Source organism: Pongo abelii, chromosome 6 (genome assembly GCF_028885655.2).
Source record: "Pongo abelii isolate AG06213 chromosome 6, NHGRI_mPonAbe1-v2.0_pri, whole genome shotgun sequence".
Classification (NCBI taxonomy): Eukaryota; Metazoa; Chordata; class Mammalia; order Primates; family Hominidae; genus Pongo; species Pongo abelii.
In genome coordinates, this window is record NC_071991.2 from 125,147,580 (window position 1) to 125,163,195 (window position 15,616).

General features: G+C 41.0%; 1 protein-coding gene across 1 annotated transcript in view; it reads left to right on the forward strand.

Annotated features, from left to right (window-relative positions):
• SND1 (staphylococcal nuclease and tudor domain containing 1) overlaps positions 1-15,616 on the forward strand; it is a 433,869-nt gene that overhangs the window by 33,310 nt on the left and 384,943 nt on the right. Inside the window, 5 exon segments of the mRNA NM_001135474.1 lie at positions 6,993-7,113; positions 11,042-11,120; positions 13,369-13,529; positions 14,640-14,731; positions 15,375-15,533. Of these exon segments, the coding sequence (NP_001128946.1) occupies positions 6,993-7,113; positions 11,042-11,120; positions 13,369-13,529; positions 14,640-14,731; positions 15,375-15,533 (612 nt within the window).

Genomic DNA, 15,616 nt, shown 5'->3' on the forward strand with positions numbered 1-15,616 from the left:
CAGCTTACTGGGAGTAGCTGGGACTACAGGCGTGTGCTATCATACCTGGCTGATTTTTATTTTTATTTTTATTTTTATTTTTTTTAGTAGAAAGGAGGTCTCACTAGTTTGCCCAGCCTTGAGTTCCTGAATTCAAGCAATCTTTCTGCCTTGCCCTGAAGTACTGGGATTACAGGCGTGAGCCACTGCCCCTGGCCTATTCCAGATTCTTAATCTGGGATCCATGCATCTCTGAAGGCATATATAAATCCCATGAAGTTACAAAATTTTGTGTAAACATGAATTGTTTTATAGAGGGAATTTTAAAAATCAGTTTCTTAAAGGAACTTATGGCTCAAAAGTAGTTAAGAACCATTGTTTTATGGTTATTTGAGAACCTTCTGTGCCTAATGGTGATTTGAGAACCTTCTGTGCCCCATCATCTCTTCCATCCTTCCCTCACACCCCTCAGCCTCTAATGCCCGGCCCCCTTGCTTTTGTGGTCTGCCTTTGACCCCTTAAGTTTCTGCTCTTCGGGCAGCTGCTATGCTTACCAATTTGGCATTGTTTAGTCTTTTTGGCTTCTACACTTTGAAACCTTGGCGCTTTGCTGTCCTTTAGCAGTGCTTTGGCTATCAGAGATGAAATTTCTGGGCTGGCCATGGTGGCTCATACCTGTAATCCAAGTACTTTGGGAGGCTGAGTGGGGATGATTGCTTGAGCCCAGGAGTCCAAGACCAGTCCTGACAACTGACAACATAGCAAGATCCCATCTCAAAAAAAAAAAATTAGCCGGGCATGGTGGTGCACGCCTGTAGTCTCAACTACTTGGGAGGTGGAAGTGGAAGGATCACTTGAACCTGGGAGTTCAAGGCTGCAGTGCATCATGATTGTGCCACTACACTGCAGCCTGGGTGACAGTGTAAGACCTTGTCTAAAAAAAAAAAAATAAAAAAAAAAAAAGCAAAATTTCTGGATTCTAGTTATTTGTCCTTTGTCCCAACTTGATGATGTTGGGCAGGTTAGTACTTCAGCTTTTGTGTGCTGTTCCCTGCCAGGGAGGTAAAGAAGAAAAAGAAAGAGTTTATGTGAATCTTTTATTAATATTTAAGTAAAGCATTTAGTTTTTAAAATTATAATAAAGGACATTTTATTTTAATTAAGTTAGTGAAGCAATGGTATAGATAATAGAGATAGAGAAAAACTCTTATAATTCTACTACTAACAGCAATCAGACTAAATAGATTAAAATAAATTTAGGTAGATTAAAATCAGTTCTTTTTCATTGGTCCTCCATCAGGGACCACAAATATTGAGAATATTAGCATATACCTCAGGGTTGTTTAATGAAGATTAAACAAGATAACATGAAGTGCTTAGTGCATGCTTATAAAATACTTAATAAATGTTAGTTGTGGTAATCACTACTACTGCTTGCTAATTTCTCTTACTACAGATACTCCTAGTACTGTTTGATCAACCACTGAAGATTAAATATCTTTCAGCATTTTTCACATTTTGGGCATTAACAAATGAGTTAACCAACATTTTGAATAGTTTCTTTTCCTATTGTGTAACAGCTTGATTGCTTCCAAGTGAAGAGTGTTGCCCCTTCTTGGAGCTGACCAAGTTCATTTGCCCGGAAGGAAGAAGTAGTGTAGCCTCTAAGAAAGAAGGGTTGGATTTTAATTTCCTGTTTTGTGGATGAGAATCTTGGGCAGAGAAATACAAGGCCAGTTGGAACTTGTTCTAAAATATCATAACTGTATCCCATGTTAACAGGACAGTGAAATCTTACCAGAACTATCCTAGGTGAAAGGATACTGTGTAATCTGATCCTAGCATTCTGGTATAGTTCCATATATTTATACAGTCTAGTGCTTTTTGCCTCTCCCAGACTAACTTAGTCTCACCTGGTAACTCTTCAGAGATCCCTGTGAGATGAAATATTTGATAGCTGCAGATTTCATCTTTTCCTAGCCCACAGTCATCATGTCTCCTTCCTAATAATCCAATGTCTCCTCACCCTGCTGTGATTTGGTTTTCCTCCTACTGTACCCTCAAAGCTGCATCGACACAAGTTACCAGTAATGCCAACTGATTGAAAAACCTGATTTCCCTGCTCTCATTTTGACTCCCCCACCCCTCACCCCAGCGCTGACATCCAGGCCTTTAACAAGGCCTGGAGATTCTGCCTCCTTAAAACCTCTCTTATCCATACTTGACATTTGATTAATACTGCTATTCTTTGTTCGTCTCTGATAAAGTGCTTAGATGTTGAAATAATAGTCTCTTTGCCCTCATTCTCCTTCCCTCTAATCCTTTCTCCATTTGCTCTCAGATTTTTTTGAAACATAATTTTATTTTTTCCCAGACTCTTCAGTGGTTCCTCATATTCCAAGACACTTTAGCGATTCCTCATTACCTCTGTGACAAATCTAAATGCCTTAGCCTGGGTTACAAGCCCATTTGTGATTTGACTTTCAGACTTCTCTTACTGAAACCCCTCTGGGATGCCAAGCCCCCACCATGCTGAAGAACTTAGGTCTTCTTACAGGCTGGGGTCCTGCCTTCTGCCCTCAGTTCATGCTGCCCCCTCCATCAGTAGTTCCTTCGCCACCTCTGTGGCTGGTGAGCACCTGCTGTCTTTTAAGATTCAGCCACTTAAGAAATCACACCTGACATTTCCTTTCATCATCCCATCTTTGTGCTGTCATAGCATTCACATTATTTCATTGCATGTTTACACGTTTATATATCTTTCTCTACTGGATTGCAAGCTCCAAAGAAGAGAGCCTTTCTCTCATCTCTGTGTCTGTGCCTAGTCAGTACCTGACACAATACAGGTAAGCAGTGAATAAACATTTAAGTGAATAATGAGGAAAAGAACCTGAGCGTCTCCGTTTTAGGGGTTGAAAGATTGTGCAATGTGGCACTACGCTTTCTCTCTGGCTTTCTATTTCTTTGGAGCGTGTTTAGCTTTTTCACATTCAGGAATAATCAAGGACCTTATTGCTCATTTGCATCCCTTTGTATCACTGTCCCAAATATCTTCACATGATTATTCTTTGCCTTCCGTCATGATACCGTCTTTCAAAGAAACTCAGCTGTCTCTTAAGTCCTGTGGCAATGAAAGCAGCCCCACTGTATGCCCCCAGCCATCTCTTCCCTGTTCCAAGCTAATCCCCAGCGTTGCCTAGCTACTCCAGGCAGCCTAGATACTGCATTGATGGGCACTGTGGGAATTATATATTTATTTCCCACAGAATTATTGAGCTCCTGCTGCGGGTAAAGTTGTTTATGGTTTCATGAGAAATATAGAAGTGAGTGTCACAACCACTAAAGAACTTACTCATTTAACTAAACACCACCCATTCCCCAAAACCTATTGAAATAAAAAAAAATTAAGAAATACTATCTTTAAAAAATAATAAAAGTGGCCGGGTGCAGTGGCTTACGCCTGTAATGCCAGCACTTTGGGAGGCCAAGGTGGGCGGATCATGAGGTCAGGAGTTCGAGACCAGCCTGGCCAACATAGTGTGAAACCTTGTCTCTACTAAAAATACAAAAAAAATTAGCCAGGTGTGGTGGCGTGTGTGTGTAGTCCCAGCTACTCGGGAGGCTGAGGCAGGAGAATCACTTGAACCCGGGAAGCAGAGGTTGCAGTGAGCCAAGATTACGCCACTGCATTCCAGCCTGGCGACAGAGCGAGACTCCGTCTCAAAAGTAAATAAATAAATAAATAAAAATAAAAGAAGGTAAAAAATAAAAAAATAAATATTTTGCTATTTTTGTTTGTTTGTTTTTGAGACGGAGCCTCACTTTGTCGCCCGGGCTGGAGTGCAGTGGCGCAATCTCGGCTCACTGCAACCTCCACCTCCCAGGTTCAAGCAATTCTCCTGTCTCAGCTTCCCAAGTAGCTGGGATTGCAGGCATGTGCCAACATGCCTGGCTAATTTTTTTTTTTTTTTTTTGTATTTTTAGTAGAGATGGAGTTTCACCGTGTTGGCCAGGCTAGTCTTGAACACCTGACCTCAGGTGACCTGCCTGTCTTGGCCTCCCAAAGTGTTGGGATTACAGCCATGAGCCTCCCAAAGTGCTGGGATTACAGGCCTGGCCATATTTTGCTATTATTTAAAAAAAGAAATGAATGTCACAATCCTGCATTCATTGGAGCTGTTGAGGACTGGGGTAGCTGGGGAAAGATGGCAGAGCAGGATTATCAGTTACATATCCAGATGGTACGGTGGGATGGTTGGAAAGAGAAAGAGAAAGAGTGTTGGGCCATGAATATAGTAACTAGTTAAGGTTTTTCATTCTGATGTTTTATCTTGTCCTGGTAGTTTTAAGAGTCTATCTGGTCAAAGAGAAGATTAGAATTAAAAGCTCAGTTTCATTGTGGTAGACATGACAACCTTGCTTGGGTCTGGAAGTGCTGAGCAGGCTGCCAGATTGCCTGCAGTTGGACATTCTAAAGGAAAGACTAATTTTGAGTCTCAACTACTTAAAAGCCACTTGCTTTTTAGATGGGACTCTGGGGCATCATTTGAATAGACCACAGTTATTCTTCCTATTAGACCATTCTGGCCCTTATTTGAATAAATGCTTTGAGCAAATTTCCTTATACCTGACTTTTAGAGTTGTTCTGCAAGCTTCTGTTAGGATAGACTTCTCTATCAGATAGTCCTCTGCCTGGCCGTCCTTTGCATGGACACCTGGGTAACACTGGCCTCACTTCCACAAGGGTTCTGTCCCAGAGCATTCTCTTGCCCTCGGAGGAGTGATGTGGTCAGTTGCTTTCCTGTATAGCTCTTTGAGTCTCTTGATTGCCTCTCTTCTTAACTAATATCTTGTCCAGTTATTGAATTTGCCCAACTCTGGACGGAACACAACTTGAGAAGGCTTATTTAGGAAAGGAAGATTGCAGAAACTAGGTTATTTTTTCTTACACGGTTAGGCATATGTCCTTTGCAAGACCTCCAGTGTGGTTTTCTCTTATTGACCAGTAACTAACCAGCTGGAAAACATGAGGTCCTAAGGGGAAGATGTTTCTTCAGCGAGCCTTAAAAGTTTTTTAGAAAAGTTCTGCCTGGTTGGTAGAAATTGGAGATTTCCCTGCAGGGACTAGTTATTTTCCTGTGAACTGACCCTTTGTAAAAGTGAGTTTTCACCAAAGTCTTGGCCTCTTTTAGGAGCACTGGTCTTGTCAGAGCTTTTCCAAGTATTTAGGAAGGCTCTATGTTACTGAATTTTAAGTATTAATACTCAGGACTACATCTTAAACTTATCTATAGCTGCGTATGTTTATAGAGTAAGTTGATCCCTAAGGTAATAAAAATTTGGGAGGCTTTGTTAATGAATTTGGTTCAGTGCTGTTTCTGTGATGTGGTTGATAATTGGGATCATTTGTCAGTTATCAGACTCTTTAGTGACTGGTATCTGATTTTATTTTTGGAGATTGGGGTGGGGGGTAGAAATGAGACATAAAATCAAGGTGAACTTGGTATTGTCATTGAGTGAATTGGGTTGGCTGGTGCTTTGAAGAGAGGGCATGATGTGAGCAAGTATCCATTCATTTTTGCGTCTTTAAGAACCCTTACTGAGGATCAGTTCTCTAGAACCTCATGATTTATGTTATGTAACAGTACTGTTTTTATGACTACCAGCCCAACAGGTTGGTGGACCTGCCACCTTTTGATTGGTTTCTGGTTTCTTAGAAGTCATATGGATATTTTTCTTCTAGAAAAGCTTGTTGGGTGACTTCATGAAATAATTAGCATGGACCAAAAAGGTTAACAGAGCCTTCCTTTCAGGCCATCAGTTTACTTTTTTGCCTTTACTGTGTGTAGCATGAGTTCTGTGGTTTGAAGAGATTATAATAGACAATGTATGCATATTGTATATCACTTTTCCCTTTTATACTTCACATTTTTTTCAGCATGTGAGCTCCTACTGATCATATGCTCCTTGAACACCTACCCCGTCCCTCCCCATTTTGGTACTAAGGGAACTTGGGACATTAAACCAGGTCCAGACTATAAATTCAAGTGCCATTGGCCACTGTGCCAGTGGCTTCAGAGGAGAATCTCCCTTTGTCTGAACCATCCCAGGAGTGACAGGATGGGGAGGGGCAAAACCACTCCTTTGTGTATTATCTTGAGATGACATGGAGACTCTGCTTCCACTGTGTGGGTGTGTAGCTCAGTCCTTGTGTCTGTGCATGTAACGGTGAGAGGAAAGAATCACCATTATCAAGGTGATCCTTTTTTAGGGGCTGTTACTGGTGTCCTCCCAAGGATGTTGGAAGCTGTAAAGGCTTCAGACTAGAGCAGAAGTAGAAGAAGAGCCATTTTGGGGGATATCTTCTTACTGTTGCTGATCTTCGAAGAGGGGAGTGGAGATGACTTAAATAAGACTCACTTGAGCAGGGGATTCACTCTGAAATAAGAACACTAGAATCATGTCCCTCCTCCAACAATGGCTTTAACTGGTTTCAGGCTAGTTTAATAGGCAGTGAAAGTGTTTTAGAAACTGGAAAGAGGCGGAGAAATGGAGGTGGTAGTTGTTATTTATGACTTCCCTCTGCCTAGGTGGGTTCCTGGAGCCTGGACTTCCCATTTGAAGGAGTGGGTTGATATATATACAGCATTTAGAGCAGTGGCTGGCACATGGTATGTGCTATAAAAGCATTGGCAAATGTTATTCACAAAGTAAGCTATAACTGAACAGACAGTGATAGGGAAAAAGTCCTGCTGCCAGTGTCTGGAAAAGTCTGAGGCCTGTTTTTAGTGTCTGTGTTAGTTAAACCAACTGCTGGACCCTCCTTTTTTTATGAGCCCCCTAAGTGTGCGATCTGCATTGTGTGCATTTCATTTTTATATTCTCAAGGTCCAGCGCAGGGCCAGGACCATGGTAGGTACTCAGACATTTACTGAAGGAATGAATTTGCTTGAATGCTGATTGGCATCTGAAACTAGGCAGTTCTTATGTGACATATTTGTTTTGTCTTTCAGCCCTGGGCATTTCCAGCTCGAGAGTTCCTTCGAAAGAAGCTGATTGGGAAGGAAGTCTGTTTCACGATAGAAAACAAGACTCCCCAGGGGCGAGAGTATGGCATGATCTACCTTGGAAAAGGTGAGCTGCAGGGAGAGGACTAATTTCTCTCAAGTCTAAAGTTCCTTTAAAGATCAATTTTCTTGTGGTGGAAGGCCAGTGTGGGTTCTGGTGGAGGAAGCTCTAGGACAGTTGGCTGAAGGTGTAAATGCAAATGCTTTGGGCCCTGAGCACATGGAATATATAGGTACAGAGGCATGCCCCCGGTATTCCTGTTCCTTGTGTACCCCTTTTCCTGCTTTCCTGGCTTGGTTTAGGTGCATGTAGTATGGAGTTGCATTCTTCCTCGTGTTTAGGCCATTCACTCATGGAACTTGATGGCTCTGTGCTTCTAGGTCAGAATGCTAATTGAATTTCTATAGATTTCCTTTTGCGTCTTCTATTTCTTTTATCTATCTTGTGGCTTTTCTTCTCTTGGAAACTCTTTTGGAAAGGAAGATTTGTTGAGGGCCTGTGGTTTTTTGCAGCCTACATGTTTTGTAATGGGATGGAAGGAGCACAGATGTCGGGGTTGCATAGATGTAGGTTAGAATTCTGATTTCCTACCATGTGCCCTTACTTAACCCTTAACCTCTGTAAGCCCTAGTTTCTTCATTTGTAAGTTATTGAGAGAGTTGAAAGAGATAGTATAGGCCAGGCACAGTGGCTCACACCTGTAATCCCAGCACTTTGGGAGCGTGAGGCAGGAGGATCTCTTAAGCACAAGAGTTCGAGACCAGCCTGGGGCAACATGGTAAAACCCCGTTTCTATGGAAAAATTAGCCAGGCGTGGTGGTGCATGCCTGTAGTCCTAGCTACTCGGGAGGCTGAGGTGGGAGGATCACCTGAGTCTGGGAGGTCAAGTCTGTGGTGAGCCATGATCATGCCACTGCACTATAGCCTGAGTGACTGAGTGAGATCCTGGTCAAAAAACAAAAAAATAGTATATGTAAAGCACCTCACTCTGGATATTTGTGTGTGTTTATATTGTATAGCTGGGCCAGATGGTTCATGGGATATTAGATGTTCTGGGCTTTTTGGATTAGGTAGTAAGAGAATAAGATTGAGGAATGGAGTTGGAACAGAGATAGGACATTGAAAGAGGAATTGGTAGGACGTTCTCCAGAAAGCAGCCAGATGAACATGAAGTTATGTTCATTGAACTATTTGTGGAGCAGAATTTTTTTTAAGTTTCCTATGATTCTTTGATTAAAAACCTTTCAGATAGCTCATGTAATGGAGTTGATTTGGATAATCTATTTGATTTGGATAGTCAGTGCTAGCAATAAGCAAGCAGGGTAGAATGACAGTGCTAACAGTATTCTGCTAAGACTCTGTTTTTAATGATAGAGGTCTCAGAAAAATGAGTTGAGAATGACCTTGGAGGCATCTTGTTCGATTTCCTACCTAGTAGAGAAATACCTCTTTTTAGTCTCCCAGAAAACGGCTACCTGCTTCTTATTTGAATGAGAAATTCTAGAAACTTAAGGCCTCTTTTCAAAAAGGGAAATAAGTTTGCTTTTTACCCATAATTCTTATAATGTAGTAAGAAACAAAACGCTTAAAGATAATTATTGAGTGGTTACTGGTTAGAAAGAATGTAAGAGGAAAAGAAGTATACTGTCTTCAAAATGCAATTATTAAGGATTTCATTACCTAAAAAGTTTCAATTCCATAACAGCTGATCAGTCTTCTGTTACCCCACAAGAGACCTTACTGGACCACAGATAATTGTGGGCACAGATATTTCTATATGTATACCACCCCAAGAGTTCATTTTAATACACTTGGTCTTCAACCAAAATGGCCAAATTGTTTATTTTAAGAGAAGCTGATATTTTTAATTATCTGCAGAGTTGTTTTTTAAAAGTTTACTTTTTAAACTGACTCACATTACAAACTGGATATAATTTAATTTAGTATGTTAACACATTAGTGTTTAGAATAAGAACTGGCACATAGTAGCTGATCAATAAATATGTACTTAAAGAATGGTTGGAATTACCTATATCTTTCCATTTTAAAGATAAAGAAATGGTTTAATGTTTAATATTTTCACTAAGGTATTTTAACTAACTCTTAATGCCAATTCTATTATAATGAAAGAAAACAGTGGCTTAGATAATTAGCATTTGTGTATTTATTTTATTGCTACCCACTTTTTTTTATGATGGGAGAGAATGGTAAAATTTGAGACTTTGTGGTTAACCTAGAACTTATTAAAGAGATGATTAGTTTTCTGGCTTTTGAAGACAATATAGTCACCCACCTGCTCTGAATACTGTCTCCAGATGTGACTTGGTCAAATTCAGAATTTGATAAGTAAGAAGCAAGAATAAGATCCTTGGCCTACAAATTCCTGTTTCACTTTCCTATCCGCCACATTTCATTGCCTCCGTTGAGAGTTCACCCCAGGGGAAGATACTTTTCTCCTTTTTGCAGGCGCATTCAGAACTAACTCACTTTTCAGAAGTGGGCCATTTCAGCATGCTGTGTGCCAAGAAAATGTCTGACTTACCCGGTGTGCCCATTTTGTGGTCACTCACCTTGTTTGTACCTGGGCTTCGTTCTTTCCACCCCCAGATCTCCTGGCACTTCACTGCTCAATTTTCTCTTAATCGTTGACTCCTTCCTTTTGACTTTTCACTCTTTGGGATTCCTGTTGCTTGGAAGAACCGATGCAAAATGTACTAATGTGTCTTTGGCTGGCCTCAGCAGTAACCTCAATGGAAAGGGTCAGGTGATCCACACTTACCCTCGGAACCTGAACCTTCTTTGTATAAACTTCTCAGTTCAACTTTTCTTGGTAGGAAAAGAGGCTTAAGATTTGCCCCTGCAGAAATTTGGGCCTGATAATGGCGAGGCAATTAGGTTGGGCTTGGGGGGCGGTGTATGTACCTGTTAACTGCTTGCAGAAGTCGATGTGTATAGTGTGCCGAATGTAAATCTTACAGAATTTTATTCTTTGCTGACATTACCTATCAGTTAGACTGCTGTGTTTCAGGTTATCTTGGAGCTTGTTCTCTGCCATATTAAAGATTTTTATGTAATTATTCCCTCATAGATGTCTTCCTTTATGGTTTTGGCCGACAAGCAGAGATTCAAGAGAAAACACTGAGCCTGAAAGCTTTGTCAGTAGCCTCGAACTACAATTAATATTTCAAGTGCCTGGGTAGAACCTAATCAAATTGGATTTTATGTTTAACTTTATTTTTCTTGCTAGGTCTGATGGCTGCTTTGTGAGAGATGAGAAATCTAGCCAGTGTTCTCTCAGTATCTCTGTGAGAGCAAGAGAAAGTCTTTGTCAAATGGTGTAGCTTGTCTTGGTGTCCTCTTGGAGCAGAGAATAGGACATCCCTGAGAGGAATTGGACTTTCTGGCATAACGTGTGATAGGCAGCCCTAAATGAATCCATCTCTCTGATTGTACACGGTGAAGGGACTAACTTTTTCTAATTCTTGCCATGCGCTTGGCACTGTGCTTGGTGATTTACACACATTACTATTTAATTCTCACAAGAACCGATCAAGGCAAGTGCTCTCCCCACTTTAGAGATGAGTAAATTAAGATGCTGGGAGAGCTTGTCGAAGCTATTAAGCAGCTGGATTTGTGTTCAGCTCCAGGCTTCTATTCCTCCAGTCACCACTTTATACTCTCTTGAGCTGCCAGCTGCGTGTGTCTTGCTTTCTTGTCCGTCTCCCATGGTTCCTGAGATTGCCTTTGGCCTGGAAGATACGCTAGAAAATTAAAAACAAAGTCCTGAGAAGAAGATTGATAGACCTTTGGGTCCTAGAGACTAGATATTATGGGAAAAGAGGTTTTCTGAAAAACCCAGTGCTACATTGCTGCCATTTCTCTGGCAGCATTATTCTCCTTGAGGAGCTAAGTGTGAAAGTGGTCCCATTTGGGCTCTGTTGCTGTTGGAGGCAGGTTTGAATCTTGTTTTTAAATACCCCCTTTTCCTCCTCAGATACCAATGGGGAAAACATTGCAGAATCACTGGTTGCAGAAGGCTTAGCCACCCGGAGAGAAGGCATGAGAGCTAATAAGTAAGTATTCAGTACTCCGCTGTCTCTCTGACTTCCTTGAGACATCAAGGGAAGTTAGGTAGTCAACGGTAAATTGGCTTTGCTGCATTTTTTCATTCTTGCCCCCAGACATGGGTAACTGCAGGGGCTTTCACAGCTTCGAGGACATTCTTGCCCAGGTATGGATTATTCTGAGCTAGGAAGTCACTCAGCATTCATTAATGGTGTTTGAGGTATATGACTCTTTTAAACACAGGCTTTGAGACTAGGCAATTCTATTCTTCATATTCATAAAAGTCAACAAGTCTTAGACCGTAGATATTCAGTTCCAGAGTATTTATCTGTCTGTCTAGCCAGTCCCAAATATTTATTGAGCACTTACTGTGTGCCAGGCAGTTTTCTAGGCACTGAGAATATAGTGTGAATAGACTTAGCTTCTGCTGACATTTTAATGGGGAGACAGGCAGTAAACAAGTAGATACACAATCAGTGCAAGGAATAAGTACAGTCAAAATTAAGGGGGTGAATAAATAGAATACAAAGCAAAATCTGTTGTTTAGAATCTGAAGAAACTGACAAGGCCTCACTTTTTCTGTTTTGAGAGTCAGGAAAAATTTATACTCTTCAAAGTCTTTCAAGTCTGTGTTATTTATGTATCTGTAGTTGCTTAATAGGTAAAATGTATTTGTTTAGCCAATGGCAATGTGAATCCTGTTAGAAAGGGGTTGTGTGTATGTCAGGTTTATAGTATGTATATCATGTTCAAGTTCACTAGTGTTGGCTGTCAGTAGGATGGATTGCAGCTGGCTTTCATTAACACTTTAGTCTCTGAAAAGTGCTATATCTGTAATTTGGAGGCTATAATAATGCTGTTTTATATCATTAAGTCCCTGCTGTCTTATATGACTGTCATAGCTATAGGAAAGGCTTTAGAGAAACATTTGCATGAGGTATACCAATGATGAGGATGAGCAAAGGCAAAAATGCACCTTTTGCATTCTTTCTGCCTTCACAGACATAAGGGCCAGGTCTTTCACCATAAACTTCTGTGGTTCTTTCTGACTGCGAGGAGACATTTGCTGGACTCTATGATTGGGGTGTGCCAGTGGGAATTTATTGAATTAAGATACTTGTTTTGGTGGTGTTTTTGGACGTATGCCAAATTTGTATCTTAAGGACAATTACTGGCTTGATTACCATTTAAGTATTTTTTGGGAATTCAGTTTGCAATTGGAATGAATAATAAAAAAATCTCACAGCAGGACTGGACCATCTCAACAAATAAATCTCCCCTGGAGTACCAGTCCTTTTTCCTCCAAAATTGTTTTGACTTCAAGTCACTTTTTCCCAGTTTTGTGTTTGATTCAATCTCTTACACTACATTTCTTCATCTAATTTTAACTGTGAATTTGGATCCCTGAGGGTGTGGTTGCCTTTTGGGGTAGGGAAGGGAAGAGAGGTGAAGACTTCTGGCTTGAGAAATTGGTAGGTCATCCTTGCTTAGGAATCCCTCCTGCTGAAGATGAGAAGAGATTCAGTTTATGCATACAGCCGTTGATGGCACTGGGTGTCTGAGATTGTGCAAGAGCCATGCAGTTCCATGCTGCCTTTAGCTCAGATATAACAGAGAAAGAGGAGCCATTTCTAGCCTTTTTTAAAAAACTTGATTTGATTTGTCTACTGATATTTTGGCTGCTCTAGTACATAGTTTGGTTTCTTGCCTGATGAAGGAGGAGGCTTCCATTTTCAAGCTGCTTTTGTCTAGCTTGCCTTATTGAATGTGTAAATAGTTTGGGGGTAACATTATCTGTGATAGCAGTGTTCATTCCACATTCCTCAGCCTTGTTCTGTAAACTGAGAGAGAGAAAGAGTGGTTCTTAGTCGGCTTCTCTGCACTACTGAGCTGTGCCTGGGATTCCAGTTCCTGAATCCGGGATGGTTAAATGAAGCTCTACCCCTGGAGCAACTCTGAGCCACTAACTTGTTCTCTTCTAATCGGTGATGGTGGCAGTGCTGAGATGTGTGTTCTTTAGATCGTCTCAGTAAATACTCTTACTATTTAACCTTTTGTTTGAAAGGACAAGTCTGGAATCTAGAAATTGCAGTCATGGTGATTTTCTGGTTATAGGCTTGGGTCTTAGGCCATAGATCTGAAACAGACCTTTGTTGTCTTCAAGGGGTGAAGATGCTGAAGAAAACCTATGTCAGAGAGCCTCGTATTTCTGTTTGTGAACTCACTAACCACTCTTGTTTATTTTTTATGTCCCAGTCCTGAGCAGAACCGGCTTTCAGAATGTGAAGAACAAGCAAAGGCAGCCAAGAAAGGGATGTGGAGTGAGGGGAACGGTTCACATACTATCCGGGATCTCAAGTATACCATTGAAAACCCAAGGCACTTTGTGGACTCACACCACCAGAAGCCTGTTAATGGTGAGGCTGGCGGGAACAGACAGATACGAGTCAGGGTGATTTCTTTCTGTTTGCACTCTTTGCTTCTTGAGGTTTGTAAAATCTAGTAAGCCTTTCTTATACTTATTTAGTATCCATGGGAAATCCTTAAGGTTAAAACAGCACCTTAGTATTTCAGAAGGGAATTTGGATTCAGTTCATGTAGGTCACATCAGATACATTGTGCAGAGGCTAGTCCTGTGCTGTTGCAGGGTAGTAAATTGCTGGTATTTTGCACATTGATTGTGTTCTATTCTCTAAAAGAAGGCTACTTTACCAACCCTGAAACTTAGAGGTAGCAAAATGTATTCTGTATACATCTAAACAGATACGGTCATGCTTCATTGGGGATTGGTTCCAGGACTGTACCCCGCTCTTCCTCCCGGGAATACCAGAATCAAAGATGCTCAAGTCCTTTATATAAAATGGTGCAGTATTTGCCTATAACCCACTCACATCCTCCCATATACTTTAAATCATCACTAGATTACTTACAATACCTATTACAGTGCCTACGCACCACTTCATCTGCGTGGACTCAACATAATACTTGGTGTGTGGCAAATTCATGTTTTGGTTTTTGGAACTTTGTGGAATTTTTTCTTTTTTCTGAATATTTTTGACCTGTGGTTGGTTGACTCCATGAATGTGGAACCCATGGATATAGAGGGCTGACTGTATGTGTATTTATATGCTATACAGTTTTTGGCCTGGTTTTGAGACCTTGCTAACTGCAGACTCAGTAAAATAAGATTTTTACCAATCTTAAAGTTACTAATTATTTTTTGTTGGGCACCTGGTACTCAGGTGAGAATCCTAGCTTATGGATAACAAACCTTCAGTGTGAGCCATGAGGTCCCAGAAGGTTCAGAAGACAGAGAAGCAGGTCTAATCTGCATTCTCCAGGAATCATTTGTGCAAGAGTCTGTTATGTAAACTCTCTTGATCTGCAAGTGCATCCTTACTTTTCAGAGGGAGGCTTTCTCAGGGTTTTTGGGGAGAGGAAGCTGTGTTAAGTGCAGTTTGATTGGGCAGTGTTTATCCTTGTTAGGATGTTTGCTAAGGACTTACGCTGTTTATTCTGTCACACAGCTATCATCGAGCATGTGCGGGACGGCAGTGTGGTCAGGGCCCTGCTCCTCCCAGATTACTACCTGGTTACGGTCATGCTGTCAGGCATCAAGGTCAGACCATACTCTTGGCTACGTGGTGGGTTTAGAGTGTGTGGATGTTCAGTGATGGATTCTTCTACTTGGGGACTTTGGATCTGCTGTTTCTTCCTAATGTGGGCCATTAACATTGACTTTATACTTGTTTTAGTTTAAACTTTGTAGTGCGACAGTTCTAATTGGATCAAATAACTTTATTTATTTATTTTTTAAAGTATTCTGGGTCTGGGATGGGCTGTGCTTAGGGTTGTTAAGTATGTAAACCTAGAGAAATGGAACAATGAGAGGCTATGAAGTTTGCTGAATATGGCTTGCATTAAGCATTAATATAAAATATTCATTTTGGTTTTTAAAAAATCAGAGATTAAAAGCTGAGCACTGGCAAGTCTTTTTTTGGTAAGGGGCCACTTTTTACTGTAATTAAAATTATCGTCCTCATGATAATGTGAGTTTTATTGTCTACCTTTGCCAAGAAGTCTGAGATGATGATATTTCCAGTCCCTTTTTACCAGTGTGTTTTAAATTAGAAGGGCTGATTTAAGACCTTCCTGAGTTTAACTTCGTGGCATGTGTGTTTTTTGGAAGGATTAGTGTGGGGTGAGAGTGCCTAGCACTCACATTTAGGCTGCATTACTCACCTACCTTGCCTTTGCTTTAGTGCCCAACTTTTCGACGGGAAGCAGATGGCAGTGAAACTCCAGAGCCTTTTGCTGCAGAAGCCAAATTTTTCACCGAGTCGCGACTGCTTCAGAGAGATGTTCAGATCATTCTGGAGAGCTGCCACAACCAGAACATTCTGGGTACCATCCTTCATCCAGTGAGTGTGTCTGCGCAGACTGGGTGGTGATGGGCTAGGGATGCATTTGGGGTTTGAAGAACAGGAGTTTGCTTCTCTTTCTC